Source organism: Postia placenta, assembly GCF_002117355.1.
Source record: "Postia placenta MAD-698-R-SB12 unplaced genomic scaffold POSPLAscaffold_16, whole genome shotgun sequence".
In the NCBI taxonomy this organism is placed as follows: Eukaryota; Fungi; Basidiomycota; class Agaricomycetes; order Polyporales; family Adustoporiaceae; genus Rhodonia; species Rhodonia placenta.
In genome coordinates this window covers 92,895-109,055 of record NW_020169847.1, presented here as the reverse complement: position 1 = coordinate 109,055, position 16,161 = coordinate 92,895, and the positions used below count along the sequence as shown (strand labels likewise).

Genomic DNA, 16,161 nt, shown 5'->3' with positions numbered 1-16,161 from the left:
AGTGGATTAGCACCATAAAGTGGTTTCGAATGTGCAACTAACAAAGTCTATCTGTGACACACGCCCAACAGTATGTTTGTCTCAGAGTAGTGATTTCAACCGCGTGCCGGATGTGGAGGTCGCTTGCTCAAACATGCACACAGATGTGTTCAGCACACCCCTTATATGACTTCAGAAATTGTGTTCGGTACGAGGATATATTACAGCAGGCCATGAATGCGCACAAGCGAATCTCCATCTGCGCGCCAGAGGAGAACGAGTGTCAGCTTCGCCATGATCAGAGAAGAAGCCAACGCACGTACCTGCGATCCCATCCTACGGGTCGCAGCCTACTTGCTTTTGGGCGGCTCAGCGCAGTTGCATGCCGGATAGGTGCATGAACCACCGTTGGCCTGGACGTTAGCGCACTTGACTGTGTCCTGCGACAGAATCATGTCAACGTTGGCTAACATACGAGAGGTGTCAGTCACTCACAGACATGTTGTTTGAGTGGGTTGTGTAGTTGACGACTAGAGAACACAAAAGCATACCAGGGCTGCCTTTATACTCATCCCGTCTACCGACGACACGAGCAGGGTGTGGTCAGCTGTATGCCTCCGTCTCCTCTGCATATGGAATGCTCGTCTTGCAGTTGGCTCGACTTTATCGACAGCGGTATTCACGCGGTGCTATTGGTGGTGCACACGTCCAATCACGTAGAGCCGCTCTGTCAGTGAGGAAGAAGCGAAGCAGAGACCGACGGAGCTTGAGCTTCATTCTCTAGGACTCCGAGCTTGAACGCCGTTCCTGCGATGCTCGCAATGTAACACTTGCTTTGCAGCCATGTTTCGGACCCCAGACGCAGATCGATATATCCAGGAGGGTTGCCCAAGAGCATTGCATGTGACTTGGGACATCAACGACCTCAACCACCAGCAGCGTGACGCTGATAAGAAACAGCACCCGGCATAGTGTGGTCTGGAAGATAAAGGCGTAGGCTATCGAGTAAGGAGACCAAGTCCTCCGGCAGGCGTCTATTCCTTTGACCTCTTCGCTGGTGTGAGCACTTGAGCGTCGGCGCCAGTCGATCTGATGTACCCATCACGATATGTTTCCGTTCGGACCATAACAGCGCGCTGCTCTTGTTGCGATCCTCCATCTAGGCCTTTCACATATCTAGTCCTGCTATCGGACATTGCATCCTGCATCCACCTGAACTCAACAACATATGACTGGGTACTTGCTAACGTTCAGAATGACGCCGGAACATAAGTCGTTCTGCTTTTGATCACTGTTGTCAGCTTCTTTTGCTCTCTTTGCTGCGCTCTCTTATCGCGTTTTACACCGCCACAAGCATTATGGCTGCGCCACGAGTCATGGGCATTTGGCACAGCCACAATCGCCATCAGGACAAGCTCCCTCAAAGTTTGGCTTTTACGCTTGGGAGATCAACAATCACTCCACGATGTTGGGCATCAGCCCGCTACGGACCTGTGACTGCAGCCTGAAACAGGGTGCGGCCGATTCGCGGCTTTGGACGCTGCGTGTCCACAGAGAAAATGTCAAAGTCTATTGGTATAAAGCCTTCCTCTGACGCCGTTTGGGACGGTATTCCTCTTCCGTTCAGAATGTACCGCCCATGGTGGTTTGCGCAGGCCTTCCTTGTCCTTCTTTTGCATCTTGGCACATGTTATGCTCATTTTAATGAATCTGCCTGCTCTTTGTTTACCCTTAATCATCAGACGAACGTTGCTCTTAACACAGTGACTTACTATCCCGTGAACACCACGGTGAACATCACCAACCTGTTTGAGACCATCGATGTGGACAACCTGCCTGGGTTCTGTCGCATAGAGCTCGTGATCACTACCAACGCGACTGCCAACTCGTCCTGTAACACTGAGGTTTGGCTTCCCGATAACTGGAACGGCCGATTTGTCGCATTCGGCAACGGCGGCTTTTCAGGCGGAGGTACGTGAACGTGCCAATGAGAGCACATGAACCTTACGAGGATTGCTGCAGTGAATGTCGCAGAGCTGGGCATCATTGGTATTGCCCAGGGTTGTAAGTGTCGGCATGTTGATCTTCCATCCCGCTGACTGCTTATTATATGTTGCTCGCAGTTGCAGGAGTGTCGACCGACACCGGCCACACTTCTACACAGGGAAGCGGAACGTGGGCTGGTCCGCATAACGATGTGGGTCTTCATACAGCGCAACGGGTGGCTGGTTGGGCTCGCCACTGATTACTATCAGAATGCAATTGTGGATTGGGCGTGGAGGGCGTTACATATGAGCGTCGTCACGGGCAAGGAGGTAGTGAAACAATACTACGGCCAAGCACAAGACACGTCGTACGCTCAACGGGTAGCGGCTTTCACTCTGTCTCGATTGCCATTCTGACTGACCGGGGGCACTTGGAACGCAGGCGGACGCCAGGGGTACGCGTCCAGATATCTCATGCAGATGATGGCTCACTCGCTTGCATTAGACTCAAGGAGGTACAAACTTTCCCAGAAGACTTTGATGGTGTCGTGAGTAACTCGTAGAGATAGCCCTGGCATTGTCGGTCTCAGCGTCTCAAACCCCGATAGATCGTCGGATCGCCTGCCAACTGGCAGACGCACCTGCAAGACTGGTCCATCCACATGAACCTGAATGTGCAGCCATCGAACTCGACACGCTTCATCAACGCATCTGTCTGGGAGAACGTCATTCATCCTGAGGTGCTGCGCCAGTGCGACGCCATCGATGGGGTAAGTGCTTCTGGACCGCGGGCGAGAGGGAAGTTTGGTCGCTGATCGGACTGGACCTGACAGCTCGCGGACGGGATCATCAGCGACCCGCGGTTCTGCGAGTGAGTACCAAACCAGATGATGTCTCCTCCCCGTGCTCATGGTCCCTGCGCCCTTGCATTCTTGCTCCGTAGCTTCCGCCCGGAGATGCTGACGTGCCGTCCCGGTCAGGATGCCTCGACTTGCCTGACGCTCGACCAGATTGCGGCAGTTCAACGCATATACTCTGACTATGTCGTGGGCGATCAGCAATGGATCTTTGGATCGTACTATCCCGGAGGCGAAGAGAAGTATGGGAGCGGCCTTGTGTCGAGCAAGCCATTCTCTATTGGCGAGGACTGGTTCCGCTACTTTGTGCTCAAGTAAGCAGGTCATAGATTGCATGCGGTAGGATCTGACTCCCAGCCAGCGACACGAAGTGGACTATTGAGGACTACAACTCTTCTGTAATTCCGATTGCGGACCACATCAAACGTGCGTTGCTTGGTGGTGTCGCGACTTGGGGTCGAGCGACAGGAGAAAACCTAAAAGCTGGGGGCATTCGACTGGTTCTTACCGAAGCGATGGTGAGCTAGGCTCGAACCTAAGGCTAGGGACAAGAAAGTATATTAGTTAGTAGGGTAAGAAAAGAATACAACTGTGGCTTACTGACCTAGGGACAAGAGGTCGAAACTGAGGTCCCTAGGGCAGCAGAGGCCGGCTTATATACAGGGGATGTTTAGGGGAGGCTGTGCACACTGGTCCATGCGCAGCTGGTCCGTGCACAGCATGCCGACGCGGCCCCGGGGGCCGGTGAGTCAGAGCGGCTGTGTCAGCGGAGCCCGAGCTGTGCCGTGCACTGCCGTCCTATCTAATCAGATCATACAGTAGATAATGATGTGTCCATATCGGGCAGGTAGTACAGAGGTCGCGGGTTCGAGTCCGCGAAAAGGAAAAATTAAAAAACGGCTAGACGCCGTGCCAACTCGTGACAGGTGGCCCTGCTCACATGAAGCCGTACTGAAAATGAGATAGGCTATCGAGAAGAACCTCACCAGTTTTATGGGGCCCGGACACAACGGCAAGCTGCTGCAGTACGTCGGATGGGCGGACCAGCTCATCAGCCCCGGCAACTCGTTGCACTATTACGAGAGCGTTCACGCGTGGACGAACGCAAACACCAACATGGACATCGATGATTTCTATCGCCTATTCACGGTGCCCGGCATGAACCATTGGTGCGTCTATGCTCTTTGCTGTTGCACTTGATCTATGCTGATGTGAATTTTGATAGTGACGTGAGTGACGTGCCCACGAAACATCTGAACTGATGACTTAAGCAAGGCGTTTGGCCTGTATCTAGGGTGGCTACGGAGCCAACGCATTCGGTGCGGTGCAGCAAGCCTCCGGCGGTATGCCCCCTCTCTCGCTCGATCCCGAACACAACATCCTTGCCGCGATGGTGCAGTGGGTCGAGAACGGCGTCGCGCCTGCAAATCTGACGGCAGTCTACTGGAACAACAATAATGTCACAGATGGGATCGGTTTCACGCGTCCGCTGTGTCAAGTGAGTGCCCATCTTACTTGCGCGTGTTAATCTTGTTGATATATGGTATTCGCGGATGCTAGTATCCGAAGACGCTGCGTTACAAAGGGGGGAATAATGTGACTGCTGATAGCTTCACTTGCGTGTGAAGCGGTGAGCAATTTGGGACTTCGTCGGTTTATTGTGGTAGTCAGGAGTGACGTGATTGAGCGGACTATTTATGCCAGGTTATATCGCACTCGCCAATTAATCGTACAGTTATGCTATTTATGATTGGTATCCGTATAATTTAATCATCGTTGGTAATTGGAACTCGCGCCCGGCTCAGTGATGACTGGGAATCGTGCTGGACATCTCGACATACACATTGTCCTGTGTGCAAATGTCCGCTAGGGTGCATTCTCGTGTGCAAGCTAAAGCAACTACACTATGATTGGTTGGTTGATAACGCTGTTTGGAGAGTCAAAGTAGTGCATAGACTACGTGCCGAAATGGAAGTTCGATGATGGAATGGGAACGCCTGCTCAAAACTTATCCCGGAAACTGGTATAACGAACGAATGACTCGCTCAAGGGGGATATGTATGAAGAGGCAGGGGAGACAGCTGTTTTTACCAGCGCAAGCATTCTTTGGACATAAAAAGCATACAGTATACAACCCATGAAAGCTATACCGAGCGCATGGTATCCACCATACTCGAGCCCTATACTAGAGGAGAAGATACCTGGGAGAAGCAGTAGTGTAAGGTTTGTTGAGCCCCAGCCCTCAGTCGCCATGCGTCAGGACCCAATCTATAGTGAGTACCAAAGCATACAGTGCGACAACGAGGAGTTAAGGCTAAAGGAGAGGAGAACAGGTGCTACCGGATATGTATGGACAGACCCTAACCCTATTTTCTACTAGACCCCGGGGTACCTGTAACCTACGCGTTACAAGTAGAGGGGGATATTAAATGGCATCGGAGAGGACGACATATATCGTCTTAGGTGCACGCTGGTTTCCCCGCCCTATGAGCGGGTACTTATCCCGAGGGCCAACGAAAAGGCCTGCACCAGGATCAGCTCTCACACGAGATTCGACCCTTGCCTCGGGGCCTCCCTTCACTTCTATAATGTACTCTTCATCGTCCATAAAACCTGGTTGCGGGCTGGTCAGTGGTAAGAGAATGAGAGTACTCAGCGCAAAATATAGCTGGCACATTGCCGCCGTCAGCGGAATCTGTGAACGCATTGAGTCCTGCCATGTTGCTAGTCTTGCCGGGACGCGTATCAACTTCAAGTCGTACGCTGTCCCCACCCCTGACGTTCCTAAGAGGGACGCCAGCGACACCAGCGACATCGGATGCAGCTGGAGTGTGCTGTTTGGGGTGTCCAGAGCACTGAACACGAAGAGACAGTCTATGAGCGACCGCAGGAGATATAACGGGAAAAACGTACCTGGAGGACGAGCGCAACCGCTTGCATGTGTCGATCTTTTGTCGATATAGTTCGCTGTCTCACATCATTCACGAATGTTGGCTCCCACACCCTCATCTGAAACTTAACACTAGACCAGCTGACTCTTGCTGATCTTCCACAGCTGCAACAGCAATGAGAGCTGCCGCAGCGTGCAATGTGGATGTCTCAAGTATAGCCTCAGGCAAAGACTGCACGAAGGTCATGTAAGCCATAAGAAGACAACAGGGAATAAGCACACTCACCTGAAGGTCGAGCACAGGCATGTCTCTGACTCAAGGGATCACACTGTTGAAGCACTCGTCCGATCACACATGCTTAGCGTTCATATCTTACCCTTCGCTTCTGGCTTTGTTGCTGCGTCTTGACTTGAGCTTGAGTAGGCCGAGAGATGGCGTCTAGTGTAAGAGCATAGCTGAGTGATTACCGATGAATGAGAATGAAGAAAAGACGAAGGTTTCGTACCTGGTCCGAGTCTGAGTGATGATGGGGAAAGGAGGGAAAACGGAATGGCTTTTATACGACGGGAAGTGGCACATTGTGAGTTCATTTTTGTCAGCCTCACAACCTCGTGTCAGTACGTCAGCTTGCCGGGGCGAGCCACGCACGAGGTGATGCCTGATTGTGGCGGAAACGATATTGCGCCACTTGCCCGCCACGACGAACCGCCTGGGGTATATATAACTCGCCAGTGAAAAGTCATAACAGCTTCATCGTTCGCTTATGAATTATGAACGGTTCCCAGACGGCGTCACGCCACAAAGGACGCATACGCGCCTCGTCACAACGAACAACGTGTTTGTGGGCCGCACATCTGTGACTTCAAGCCTTCCGCAGTGCGCGTCCCGTCACGCCGCTCGCAACAGCATCGTGAAGTGGCGTCAGAATTGAAATTGGACGACCCTGTCTGTGATTCCTTCGTCCTTTTGGTCAAGGAATAGGCTACCGGCTTCAGCCTCAGCCGCCTGCTTCCGGTCAGACGTTGTACGAGCAGAGGACATGATTCACTCAAAACGCATTGGCCACACAAGCATGAGTGATTTAATAAGTACAATAATACATCACGACTGGTCATGATCATACACGCGAGTCTAAAGGGAGCGCGAGCATCAGCATCGCCACGTTTACGATTGACTCGGAGGCCGATGCGCGTACCTGTGATACCAGCCTGTAGGCAGTCCCTCAGAGTCACTTGCTCTTGGGCGGCTCGGCGCAATTGCACGCCGGATAGGTGCACGAGCCGCCGTTGGCCTGGACGTTAGCGCACTTGACTGTGTCCTATGACAGAGTCATGTCAACGTTGGCTAACATACGAGAGGTGTCAGTCACTCACAGACATGTTGCTTGAGTGGGTTGTGTTGTCGACGACTGGAGAAAACGAGAGCATACCAGGACTGCCTTTATACTCATCCCGTCTACAGACGACATGAGTAGAGTGTAATCAGCTGTAGGCCTCCGTCTCCTCTGCATATGGAATGCTCGTCTTGCAGTTGGCCCGACTTCTCGCTGATGGTACTCACGCGGTGCTATTGGTTGTGCACATCTCCAATCACGTAGAGCCGCTCTGTCAGTGGCGAAGAAGCAAAACAGAGACCGACGGAGCTCGAGCTTCATTCTTCAGGATTCCCAGCTTGAACACCGTTCCCGCGATGCTCGCAGTATAGCGCTTGCTTCGCAGACACGTCCCGGGGACTGCACGACGGCTCACTCCAGACGCAGATCGATATATTCAACAGGGCCGCCCAAGAACATTGCATATAATTTGGTCGATGGACCGCCTCACTCGCCAGCAGTTTCATACTGAGAACGAAGCAGCACCCCGACAAAGCGTGGTGTAGAATGCAGAAACGCAGGTTGTCGAGGAAGAGACCATGTCCTCGGACAGGCGTCTATTCCTCCCGCATCTTCACCCTCGACGACTGGCGACAACCGCGCGCTGCCCTGATCCGACTGGCGACGCCCGCTCAGGGCCTCTCGCTCGTTGATCTAGTCTGTCATGAACGATGCGTATGGGAGACGCCTAGCATCGGAGCTCCCCCTGTGCATTCGTGTTTTTGACATTCCTGGCTCACAACATACGCGCGCGGGGAGACGCACGCAATTGAGCACAAAGACTTGTTATATTCGTTGTATGTACAACAGAGACGAACACTTTATATGTCTACCGTGGTGCGTACCTCGTGCAGACTCCCAGAGCAGTTTGAGCGCAAAGCCATCTCGTCGCCGCCTTCAAGTTTCTTCCTGCGTGAGGCCTTCTGCTGCAACGATCGATGCATGGTTAGACATAACGGCTTCGGCAGTCTGCAAACGGTCTTCTAGGTCACTTGAAGACTGTCGAGAAACCCGCGCGTCGTTCGTGGGTCGTGACGCGACCATACTCAACAGTATGCGCGGCCCTGTGCCATTCTGGCCATTCAACTGGCATGCGCTACCGCGTGATGGCAGAGATTATAACTGGTTACAGGCGCTTCTCTTGGAAAGGAACGTTTATGTGGAGCAACGGCACATCATCATCATGACCGAAGCTGGATCAACGCGCCAACCGTCTGAGGGACAAAGCGCACCTTGTTGGACGCTTGTTCGAGTGTTGTTCGTTTCTGCTTCATCCGCCGTAGTGGGCGCAGCAATATGTGGAACGATACCTATGACAAAAATAAACTTATTATTTAACGATGGCACACTCTTACGTGCTGTCTCGAGGACCCAGCGTGCCGGTCTCTGAAGGCTGTATATAAACTACTGCGTCAGGGATCAATGCTGACGTACTGCGACGGGCAAAGTCACCTATCCCAGTGCTTCGCATTGTGTCGAGACTTTCGCCAGAGGGTAGCCTTGCTCTGAGCGACTGGGCACAGCGAGATCGTCGTCGCTGTCTGCAGCGCACCGACGTCAAAAGGCGGACAGATTACGAAAGACTCACCGGGTGTGGGCGCACGTTGGTTTCCCCGTCGCGAGCGTTGAAGCGGGTACTTATCCCGAGGGCCACGCAAAGGCCTGCGCCATGCCTCGGGGCCTTCGTCCCGTCCGCTTGCAAGGAGGATATTTGCAGGGCTCTGTTGAGTCTTCGCCCCATCCCGATCTTTGAAGGGCGGCACTTTTGCGGGGGACCCTTCACCCCGTCCCGATCGTTGGAGGGAGACACTTTTGCGGGGGCCAGCTTGATCCTGGAAGCGATACGGCGCGATGATGAGTGAGTGGTCTACAAGAGGGGTGCACCCATGCCGCTCACCAAGGTTCCAGTCGGCGATGCTGTCTTCGCCCCATCCCGATCTTTGGAGGGCGGCACTTTTGCGGGGGACCCTTCACCCCGTCCCGATCATTGGAGGGAGACACTTTTGCGGGAGCATCGTCACCCCTTCCCGATCATTGGAGGGAGACATTTGCAGGGGTGACCAAGGCCCTGATAGTGACGCAATTCCCCGATGAGTGAACGACTCACAGACGTGCATGGCATGGCGCACCTGAATATTGGTCCGCGGTGCTGCCTTTGTCCCATGTGGACCATCAAAATGAACTAAGAAATATGAGGGTTCGAAGCAGGTGAGTGACAGCCAAGACTATTGGACAACGCACGTACTCGAGTCTGTAGAGAGTACTGGAATATCAAGATCAGGGACCCACGCCCACGCATCCCGACAGTGTCCTCGTGAGGACGTTTGCAGGTGTGGCGTCCACGCTGACAGCGACAGTGACAAAGAGGACCGAACTGGGCACGATGATCAGCAGGCAGGCAGTGGACGAGTAAGCAAAGCGACGTACCACACGTGCACACCTATCATTAGATGCGACGACTACGCCACTCAACTATGGTAAGGGCGACGACCACGACAGTGAGGAAGAGACGACATCGAACACGGAAGGACAATGCAGGTGAGTAGCCATCACCCACGACGAGCGACAAGAGGAGCCTACCCGATGGTGGTGGTTCAAGGTCAAGGAGCACAATGGGAGAGAGGGAAGGGCGCGGGCTTTATAGCATGCGGCGAGTGTGTCATTGTTTGTGTGTTGTTGAATGTCATCCTCGCCGCGACGCGTCGGTCACGTTGTGGGACGCGTCGGTCAGCCACGAGTGGTGTCGGCGGAGGGCGGACGGACGTTGGGTATGGCATGTTGAACATCGTCCCGATCGTCGACATCGGGTGAGATCCCGATCAGGACTGCTGCATGTGTTGAGTGGTCCTTGACACATTGCGCTGCGTCAGCGATGCACCTATCCACTGCTCACAGCCCTCATTCCTGTGAAAATTAAAGGACATCTGCACAGAATGCCAGTTGTCGATGTCGATGAAGGCTATTGTGCCGTCGTCGGGGACTTGTCATTGTCCACGATCGGTGCGAGCCACGTGATCGCGTTTGCGGACAACCAGGCTGTCACTCACTGCATGCAGTATTCAATTTTCTGGTACAAGAAATCAAATAGAAATTGAAAGAAAAGTTAATTTACCTAATCAGTATTCTGGCGCCTAATATGAAAGTGAAATCGAAGGAAAAGCGATTATGTAATCCATTTTCCATTGTCTCTTTCAATTTTCCTTCGATTTTCCTTCAGTTTCCAATCAATTTCTACACCAGTAAGATTCAATAGGTGCTATTTGCTTTTAATTCAATTATGATTTGATATTTTGTGCAGGAAAATTGATTCGCCTCGCTCTCCTAGCGCCCATGACCTCCCGGAGTTGAATCTTGCGCGGCAAGATCCATTCGATTAAGGGCATATAACAGAACTGACGAACATTTCCTGTACACAGCTTCAACCGATGCGAGATCTCCCCATCATGCTGGATGATTAATGTTGCTGCGTGGTGAATTTAGACTAACGTTCGCAAGTCACGCTAGAGGCATTCCATTCGTGCTACGATACGAAAAATACAAAGATCATCGACGACCTGAACCCGCAGTCGGTATGACTGTCTAACCCAGGTTCATCAACATCAACAGAGTCTTAGGCAATGACAGCGTAAATGCGTACAGAAGGAGTGTATCTTCACACACCTTACTTGCTCTTCGGTGGCTCAGCACAGTTGCACGCCGGGTAGCTGCAAGAGCCGCCGTTGGCCTGGACGTTAGCGCACTTCACAGTGTCCTGCAGTTGACCACGGTCAGTGTCCTCAATCTGTCACTGGAGAATACGACGGTCACGTACAGACATGTTGTTAGATTGAGGTGTGTAGTCGATGACTGGGGAAGAGGGACACGACAGAGATTACTTATATACCTTCGTGCGCAAGCTTGTAATGTGCACTGTGCGATTGGCCCCCGCAATGCTGAATCCTGTGTGGATGATTGGCTACCGAGGCCGATACTTCGGAGGGTAGCACACGGATAGCCACAATTCTATCAGCCACCGTGACAGGACCCGGGACCCGGGGCGGTCGTGCTTCCTCGCGCCATCAGTCGCTCTCGCTTTATGTGCCCTATTATTTGAGGTTGCCTGTGCCAGATGACATGCCATGGAGAGACGGGTGGACACCGCGAGCATCTTCTGGCGGATCATCACGGTAACCGTGCAAGGATCCACTCAGACGGACACGGTGGATTTCGTTCCGTGGAGACCGCGCTGCCGTATGAGTCTGTCAGCTTTCAGATCACTATTACGCTAGCAGTCGAGACATTGTAGCATATATTCATGATGTTGTGAATGTATATCATGATGTATGCATACCAATATCTCGATCGACCCCTGTGCGGTGAGACATGGCTGAACATAGTTAATGAGCGGGGCCGGTTGAGCTTGGCTCCGTGCATTTCATTATCGGCGATTCGAAGCTTCACGTGGGCAAACTCCTGGTCGTTGTATAGATGAACCACGAAGTTAGCATGCTACATAGTTGATACTAGGCTGCTCTGCACGCCTGATGCCGCACAACTCCTTGTCAACGCGGTCACGTGTGCCCATATTCCTACGCGATCAGTCGGGCGCCAACACTGCAAGAAGGCATATTCGTCTCACTCACAGTTGGTCGAGCCTACTCTTCGGTATTGTTTACATTACTTGGAGTCTGATTACAAGACTTGAAGGATATGCAGGAGCTACTTCACGAGTAATGAGCTGATTCCTGATATGGAAGGCGGGTGTAACGGAACATGAACCATCACGTGCAATACCGTGACTGCCGGTGGCCGCATATAAACCTTCGACGTTGTATCTGCACTATCCTTGGCACCCTACACGCCCCACCAGTCATGTCAAACCCACAAGTTGAGCGGACTTGCCAGCCTTCCGAGGACGCGGAGGTAGACAGGTCCCAAGCCTCGCCGTTCATTGCTGACGCATCATGTCTGTTCTAGCCGAAGCCACATAAACAGATTCTCAAACGCCCCATTGATGCTACCAAATACTCACCGCCAGCTACATATCCTCCTCTTCCCGAAGGCTACGAGAAACATGAACGATACTACGTTCTCGGCTGGAAGGTGATGCCGAGTTGGTTCGCCTCCTTTGCTCAAAGGTTATGCAAAGGAAATCCCAACGCGGACTCCTGGCTCTTTGGGATGCGCTTGCTGAAGCACAGGGTCAAATACTACGACTTTTACTGGATGGGAGGCCTTCCCCATGACGTACCCATCCCCGCCAATCCCTACGACCCCACTGTAGACGTCCACCAGCTATTCGCTGTGTGTACGACTGCAAGATCGTACCTCTTCAAGCAACGGTTGACACAAGCGCAGTACGAATTTATGGTGGCGTTGTGGGGCGTGCCGGAGTGGTACAGGGATTATCTACCGAAGCACGAGTTCTGGCTCATGTACCCTCACCTGCTAAAGGAGACGATATAAGTTTCTCTTGTTGTCTGTATTTTGCTATGCGTCTATGCACCCCGTTGTTGTGTCTGCTTGTAACAGTATATTGAACGCTGCTGGGGGTGTAAATTCGTTGACGTCTCGTGAACGGAACAACCACTGTAGACTCTCTTTGGAAGTTACCGCGTTGCTAATCTGTTGTGGGCCACCAGATTGCTTGGTGCATGACAAAGTTGCACAACGTCACCCCTTGGTCGACGTAGACAGCAACTTTCTGCCACTGATGCGTGACATTTGATCGAGAGACGATGTCCAAACCTGCGGTTGCGGGAACACAACGGTAACGTTCACAAGTTCGCAAGTCACGAAAAGCATTTCATTCGTACTATGATACCATTTAATACGAAGAGTACAGCGATAATCGACGAGCTGTAACTGCAGTCGGTATAATTATCTGGACCCTGGTTCATCAGATTTGGCATCCAAGGGGGAAATAGCGAGGATGCATACAGAGAGGGTGTATCTTCGTACACCTTACTTGCTCTTCGGTGGCTCAGCGCAGTTGCACGCCGGGTAGCTGCAAGAGCCGCCGTTGGCCTGGACGTTAGCGCACTTGACAGTGTCCTGCAGTCGACCACGGTCAGTGTCCCCAGTCTGCCACTGAAGAGTATGACGGTCACTTACAGACATGATGTTAGATTGAGGTATGTAGTCGAGGACTGGGAAGTCTCGGTGCGATGAGTCTCCTCTTATACTATGAGGGAGACACTCTCACCGGTACCCACTGTCTGTAGGATGAGACAATACGCTCTCATTCATTGGCCCTTACATCTCTGTCTTCCTCGACTGGTCAGTTGCCTGAGACGGCGCGATCATCATTGCGGCCATACACGGATCTCTGGCAAGTCAGCTGCTCCGATCTCCGCGTGAGACGAGAGCCCATCTGCTCCCACGCATTGTGTCCGTCGTACATCGACGAAGCTCACCCAATAGGTACGCTCGCATTCTGTCTCTACGCTTCCTTCTCCCAAACGACCTGCCTGATAGATCCCACAGATCGGTACCGCGCTTGCAGTGCCAGGCCAAGGCGATAACGCAACTATGCCGCTCGCACTGGTTGAGCTTGTCATCTTCTGTTTCCCTCGTAGGGCTTTTTGGAGCTGCTATCTAGCGACCTCATTGAGACAGGAGAGCGCTGCGCGAGATCATCTTACAGTATTGAGGCATCACATTGTCCTGATTGAGATACCGGTAATAGGAACCAATGCTGTCATTGTGACATACCCAAACGACATTTTACAGGACAACGTTTCACGATCGCTCGGCGTCTCCCTGGTCAAGATACAGGAGCTGCGTCTTCGAGTAGTAGAGAACGACAACGTCCTTGCTCAATCGAACTGACACATTTGAGTGAAATTGTATATCCACAAGCACACGCTCAAAGTCGCTCTCATTTCCTTGCGAGTCGATCACGCTCTCATCATCGTACAGGGTTCGGTTCAGAAGAATGCATTCATAACATGCTACAAGGTGCTGCTGCCGCCCCAGTACGCGCTAACAAGAAGATCGAAGCGGTCCTGCAGAGACGAATGCGTCAATAGCAGCATACGATCGAGAACGCTCGCTACGAACCAAGGGCTGACGTCTTTCCAGGGAGCTTACTTGCTCTTTGGGGGCTCGGCGCAGTTGCATGCGGGGTAGGTGCAGGAGCCGCCGTTGGCCTGGACGTTAGCGCACTTCACGGTGTCCTGAGCGCCACGACGGTATGAGCGATTTGCCCTGCTAAAAGATGAGAGACGTGGGACTCACAGACATGTTGATTGAGTGGATGATGTGTAGTCGAGGACTGGGGGAAAGAGAGGGCAGAGAGAGATTATATAGAGGTCTCCGAGGCGAAGCACATATCGCGTGGACCTCGAAGCTGGATAATGTGCGCGTGTTGATTGGCTTACGGCTCTCCATTTTGAGAAATACAATGCGCGAGATTGGGTCAGTTGGATGCTGTGCTGCCCGAGTTAGATATTTCTGGCAGTGTCCTAGTAGATATCAGCACGGCCAATAGCATCTTTCCGTTCAGCCAACTAGATGAACTGTGTGTGTCCCAACTATTTTCTGGTGATGCTGAACACATGATGTGTCGCTATTGAGTGCGCGGGTCTGTATTCTGATCTTACAGATCAACAGATGGGATGGGGCAACATGGAACATGACGACGAGTGCGACTTGCATCAAGGGAAACGAGAAAGGTTTGCTGTCCTCCAGGCAGTCGTCGACTGTTTCTCCTTGCACACATGGACAGTTCGAGGTCCGCACCGCCGTAAAGTCACCGCCCAGCTTAACAGTGCGCTAGTATGCAACGAATGATCCTTGTCATTTGTTCGAAAGCCTCATTGCATGTGATCTTGTTCCGATTGTAGACATTGCCAGGACCAATACTATTGGCAACATTATCGACACAAGGACCAAGGGATGAACACAAGCCATTATAGAAAGCATCTTTGAGCCTCATTAGTCGCGTAAACCTCGGATCAGCAATATATATTGGGAAATAATTCACATGACCTGTCTACTCGTACAAAACACGGAAACTGCACTCACTGGGGGCAATCCAAGATGTCCGCTCTCCGAATATCATTTGTATATCCAACGAATTGTAGAAAATAAAAGTCAAATACTTGACTTCCGAATATCTAAAGAAAGCCATAGATAAATGTTGACTTTTGGGTATGTCGGGCAAGCGTCGCTGCCGGCCCGGGTCACGTGGTCGTGCGCCGGTGTGGGAATAGGACTTATGTAGGCGTTGCGCACCGTAGGTAGCCCCATCGGTTTGTACCCTTATCCACCATTGATGTCACGACTTGGTACGGCGCCTAGCCGTTTTTTAATTTTTCCTTTTCGCGGGCTCGAACCCGCGACCTCTGTACTACCTGCCTGATATGGACGCATCGTTATCTACTGTACGATTAGATTAGATGGGGCGGCAGCGCACGGCACAGCTCGGGCCCCGCTGACACAGCCGCTCTGACTCACCGGCCCCCGGGGCCGCGTCGGCATGCTGCGCACAGACCAGCTGCGCACGGACCAACGTGCACAGCCTGCCCTAATCTCCCCATGTATATAAGCCGGCCTCTGCTGCCCTAGGGACCTCAGTTTCGACCTCTTGTCCCTAGGTCAGTAAGCCTCCACTTGTATCCTTTCTTACATTACTAACTAATATACTATCTTGTCCCTAGCCTTAGGTTTGAGCCTCGCTCACCATCGCTTCGGTGAGAATCAGTCGGACGCCCCCAGCCTTCCAGTTTTCTCTAGTCGCTTGACCTCAAGTCGCGACATTAGGTCGAAACTCCACAAAGCTGCTGGCGTCCCCTCGGGACCCCTCATATTCACTTTCCTTTCCCACAGGTCGGGTGGTGCGCACCCCTACGGTACATTACGATACGTAGATAGCGTACATTACATCGCCAACACTCAGGGAACGAACCTTTCAGCACCTGCACTTCAGTGGGCGGTGCTTGTCCTTAACCGGACGCGTGGACTAGGTTCCTGCTGCATACTAGCCAAAAGCAGTACTGGGCCCCACGTGAATCGCGAACCCTAGTGTCATCTCGGGCGCCCGTAGTGTAAGCTAGTCTACCACGGCCTTTCGTAGTACGCGCACCTACCTGTCC

General features: G+C 52.4%; 4 protein-coding genes across 4 annotated transcripts; 2 read left to right on the top strand and 2 right to left on the bottom strand.

Moving 5' to 3' along the window:
• Nucleotides 1-2,089: 2,089 nt before the first annotated feature.
• POSPLADRAFT_1067620 (hypothetical protein) lies at nucleotides 2,090-4,580 on the top strand (the record flags this gene model as incomplete). The annotated part of the gene is made up of 12 exons (XM_024482206.1): nucleotides 2,090-2,176; nucleotides 2,235-2,332; nucleotides 2,470-2,512; nucleotides 2,573-2,734; nucleotides 2,798-2,835; nucleotides 2,908-3,135; nucleotides 3,183-3,247; nucleotides 3,335-3,339; nucleotides 3,788-3,990; nucleotides 4,047-4,050; nucleotides 4,116-4,319; nucleotides 4,382-4,580. The coding sequence occupies 12 exons, from the start codon at nucleotides 2,090-2,092 to the stop codon at nucleotides 4,445-4,447; spliced, it is 1,203 nt and encodes a 400-aa protein (XP_024334666.1). The 3' UTR covers nucleotides 4,448-4,580.
• Nucleotides 4,581-5,246: 666 nt separating this feature from the next.
• Nucleotides 5,247-6,018, bottom strand: POSPLADRAFT_1060943 (hypothetical protein; the record flags this gene model as incomplete). Its single annotated transcript, XM_024481322.1, has 4 exons — nucleotides 5,247-5,676; nucleotides 5,735-5,788; nucleotides 5,858-5,943; nucleotides 5,998-6,018. 4 exons carry the CDS (start codon nucleotides 6,016-6,018, stop codon nucleotides 5,247-5,249), a joined length of 591 nt encoding a protein of 196 aa, XP_024334665.1.
• Nucleotides 6,019-6,940: 922 nt separating this feature from the next.
• On the bottom strand, nucleotides 6,941-9,383 carry POSPLADRAFT_1155131 (hypothetical protein; the record flags this gene model as incomplete). The annotated part of the gene is made up of 9 exons (XM_024486915.1): nucleotides 6,941-7,030; nucleotides 7,086-7,167; nucleotides 7,536-7,738; nucleotides 7,930-8,010; nucleotides 8,317-8,394; nucleotides 8,673-8,916; nucleotides 8,982-9,107; nucleotides 9,214-9,266; nucleotides 9,330-9,383. The coding sequence occupies 9 exons, from the start codon at nucleotides 9,381-9,383 to the stop codon at nucleotides 6,941-6,943; spliced, it is 1,011 nt and encodes a 336-aa protein (XP_024334664.1).
• Nucleotides 9,384-11,934: 2,551 nt separating this feature from the next.
• POSPLADRAFT_1173843 (hypothetical protein) lies at nucleotides 11,935-12,687 on the top strand (the record flags this gene model as incomplete). The annotated part of the gene is made up of 2 exons (XM_024488255.1): nucleotides 11,935-11,986; nucleotides 12,041-12,687. Coding segments are annotated over 2 exons (541 nt in total), but the record flags the coding sequence as incomplete, so codon positions are not given.
• Between the last annotated feature and the right edge of the window lie 3,474 nt (nucleotides 12,688-16,161).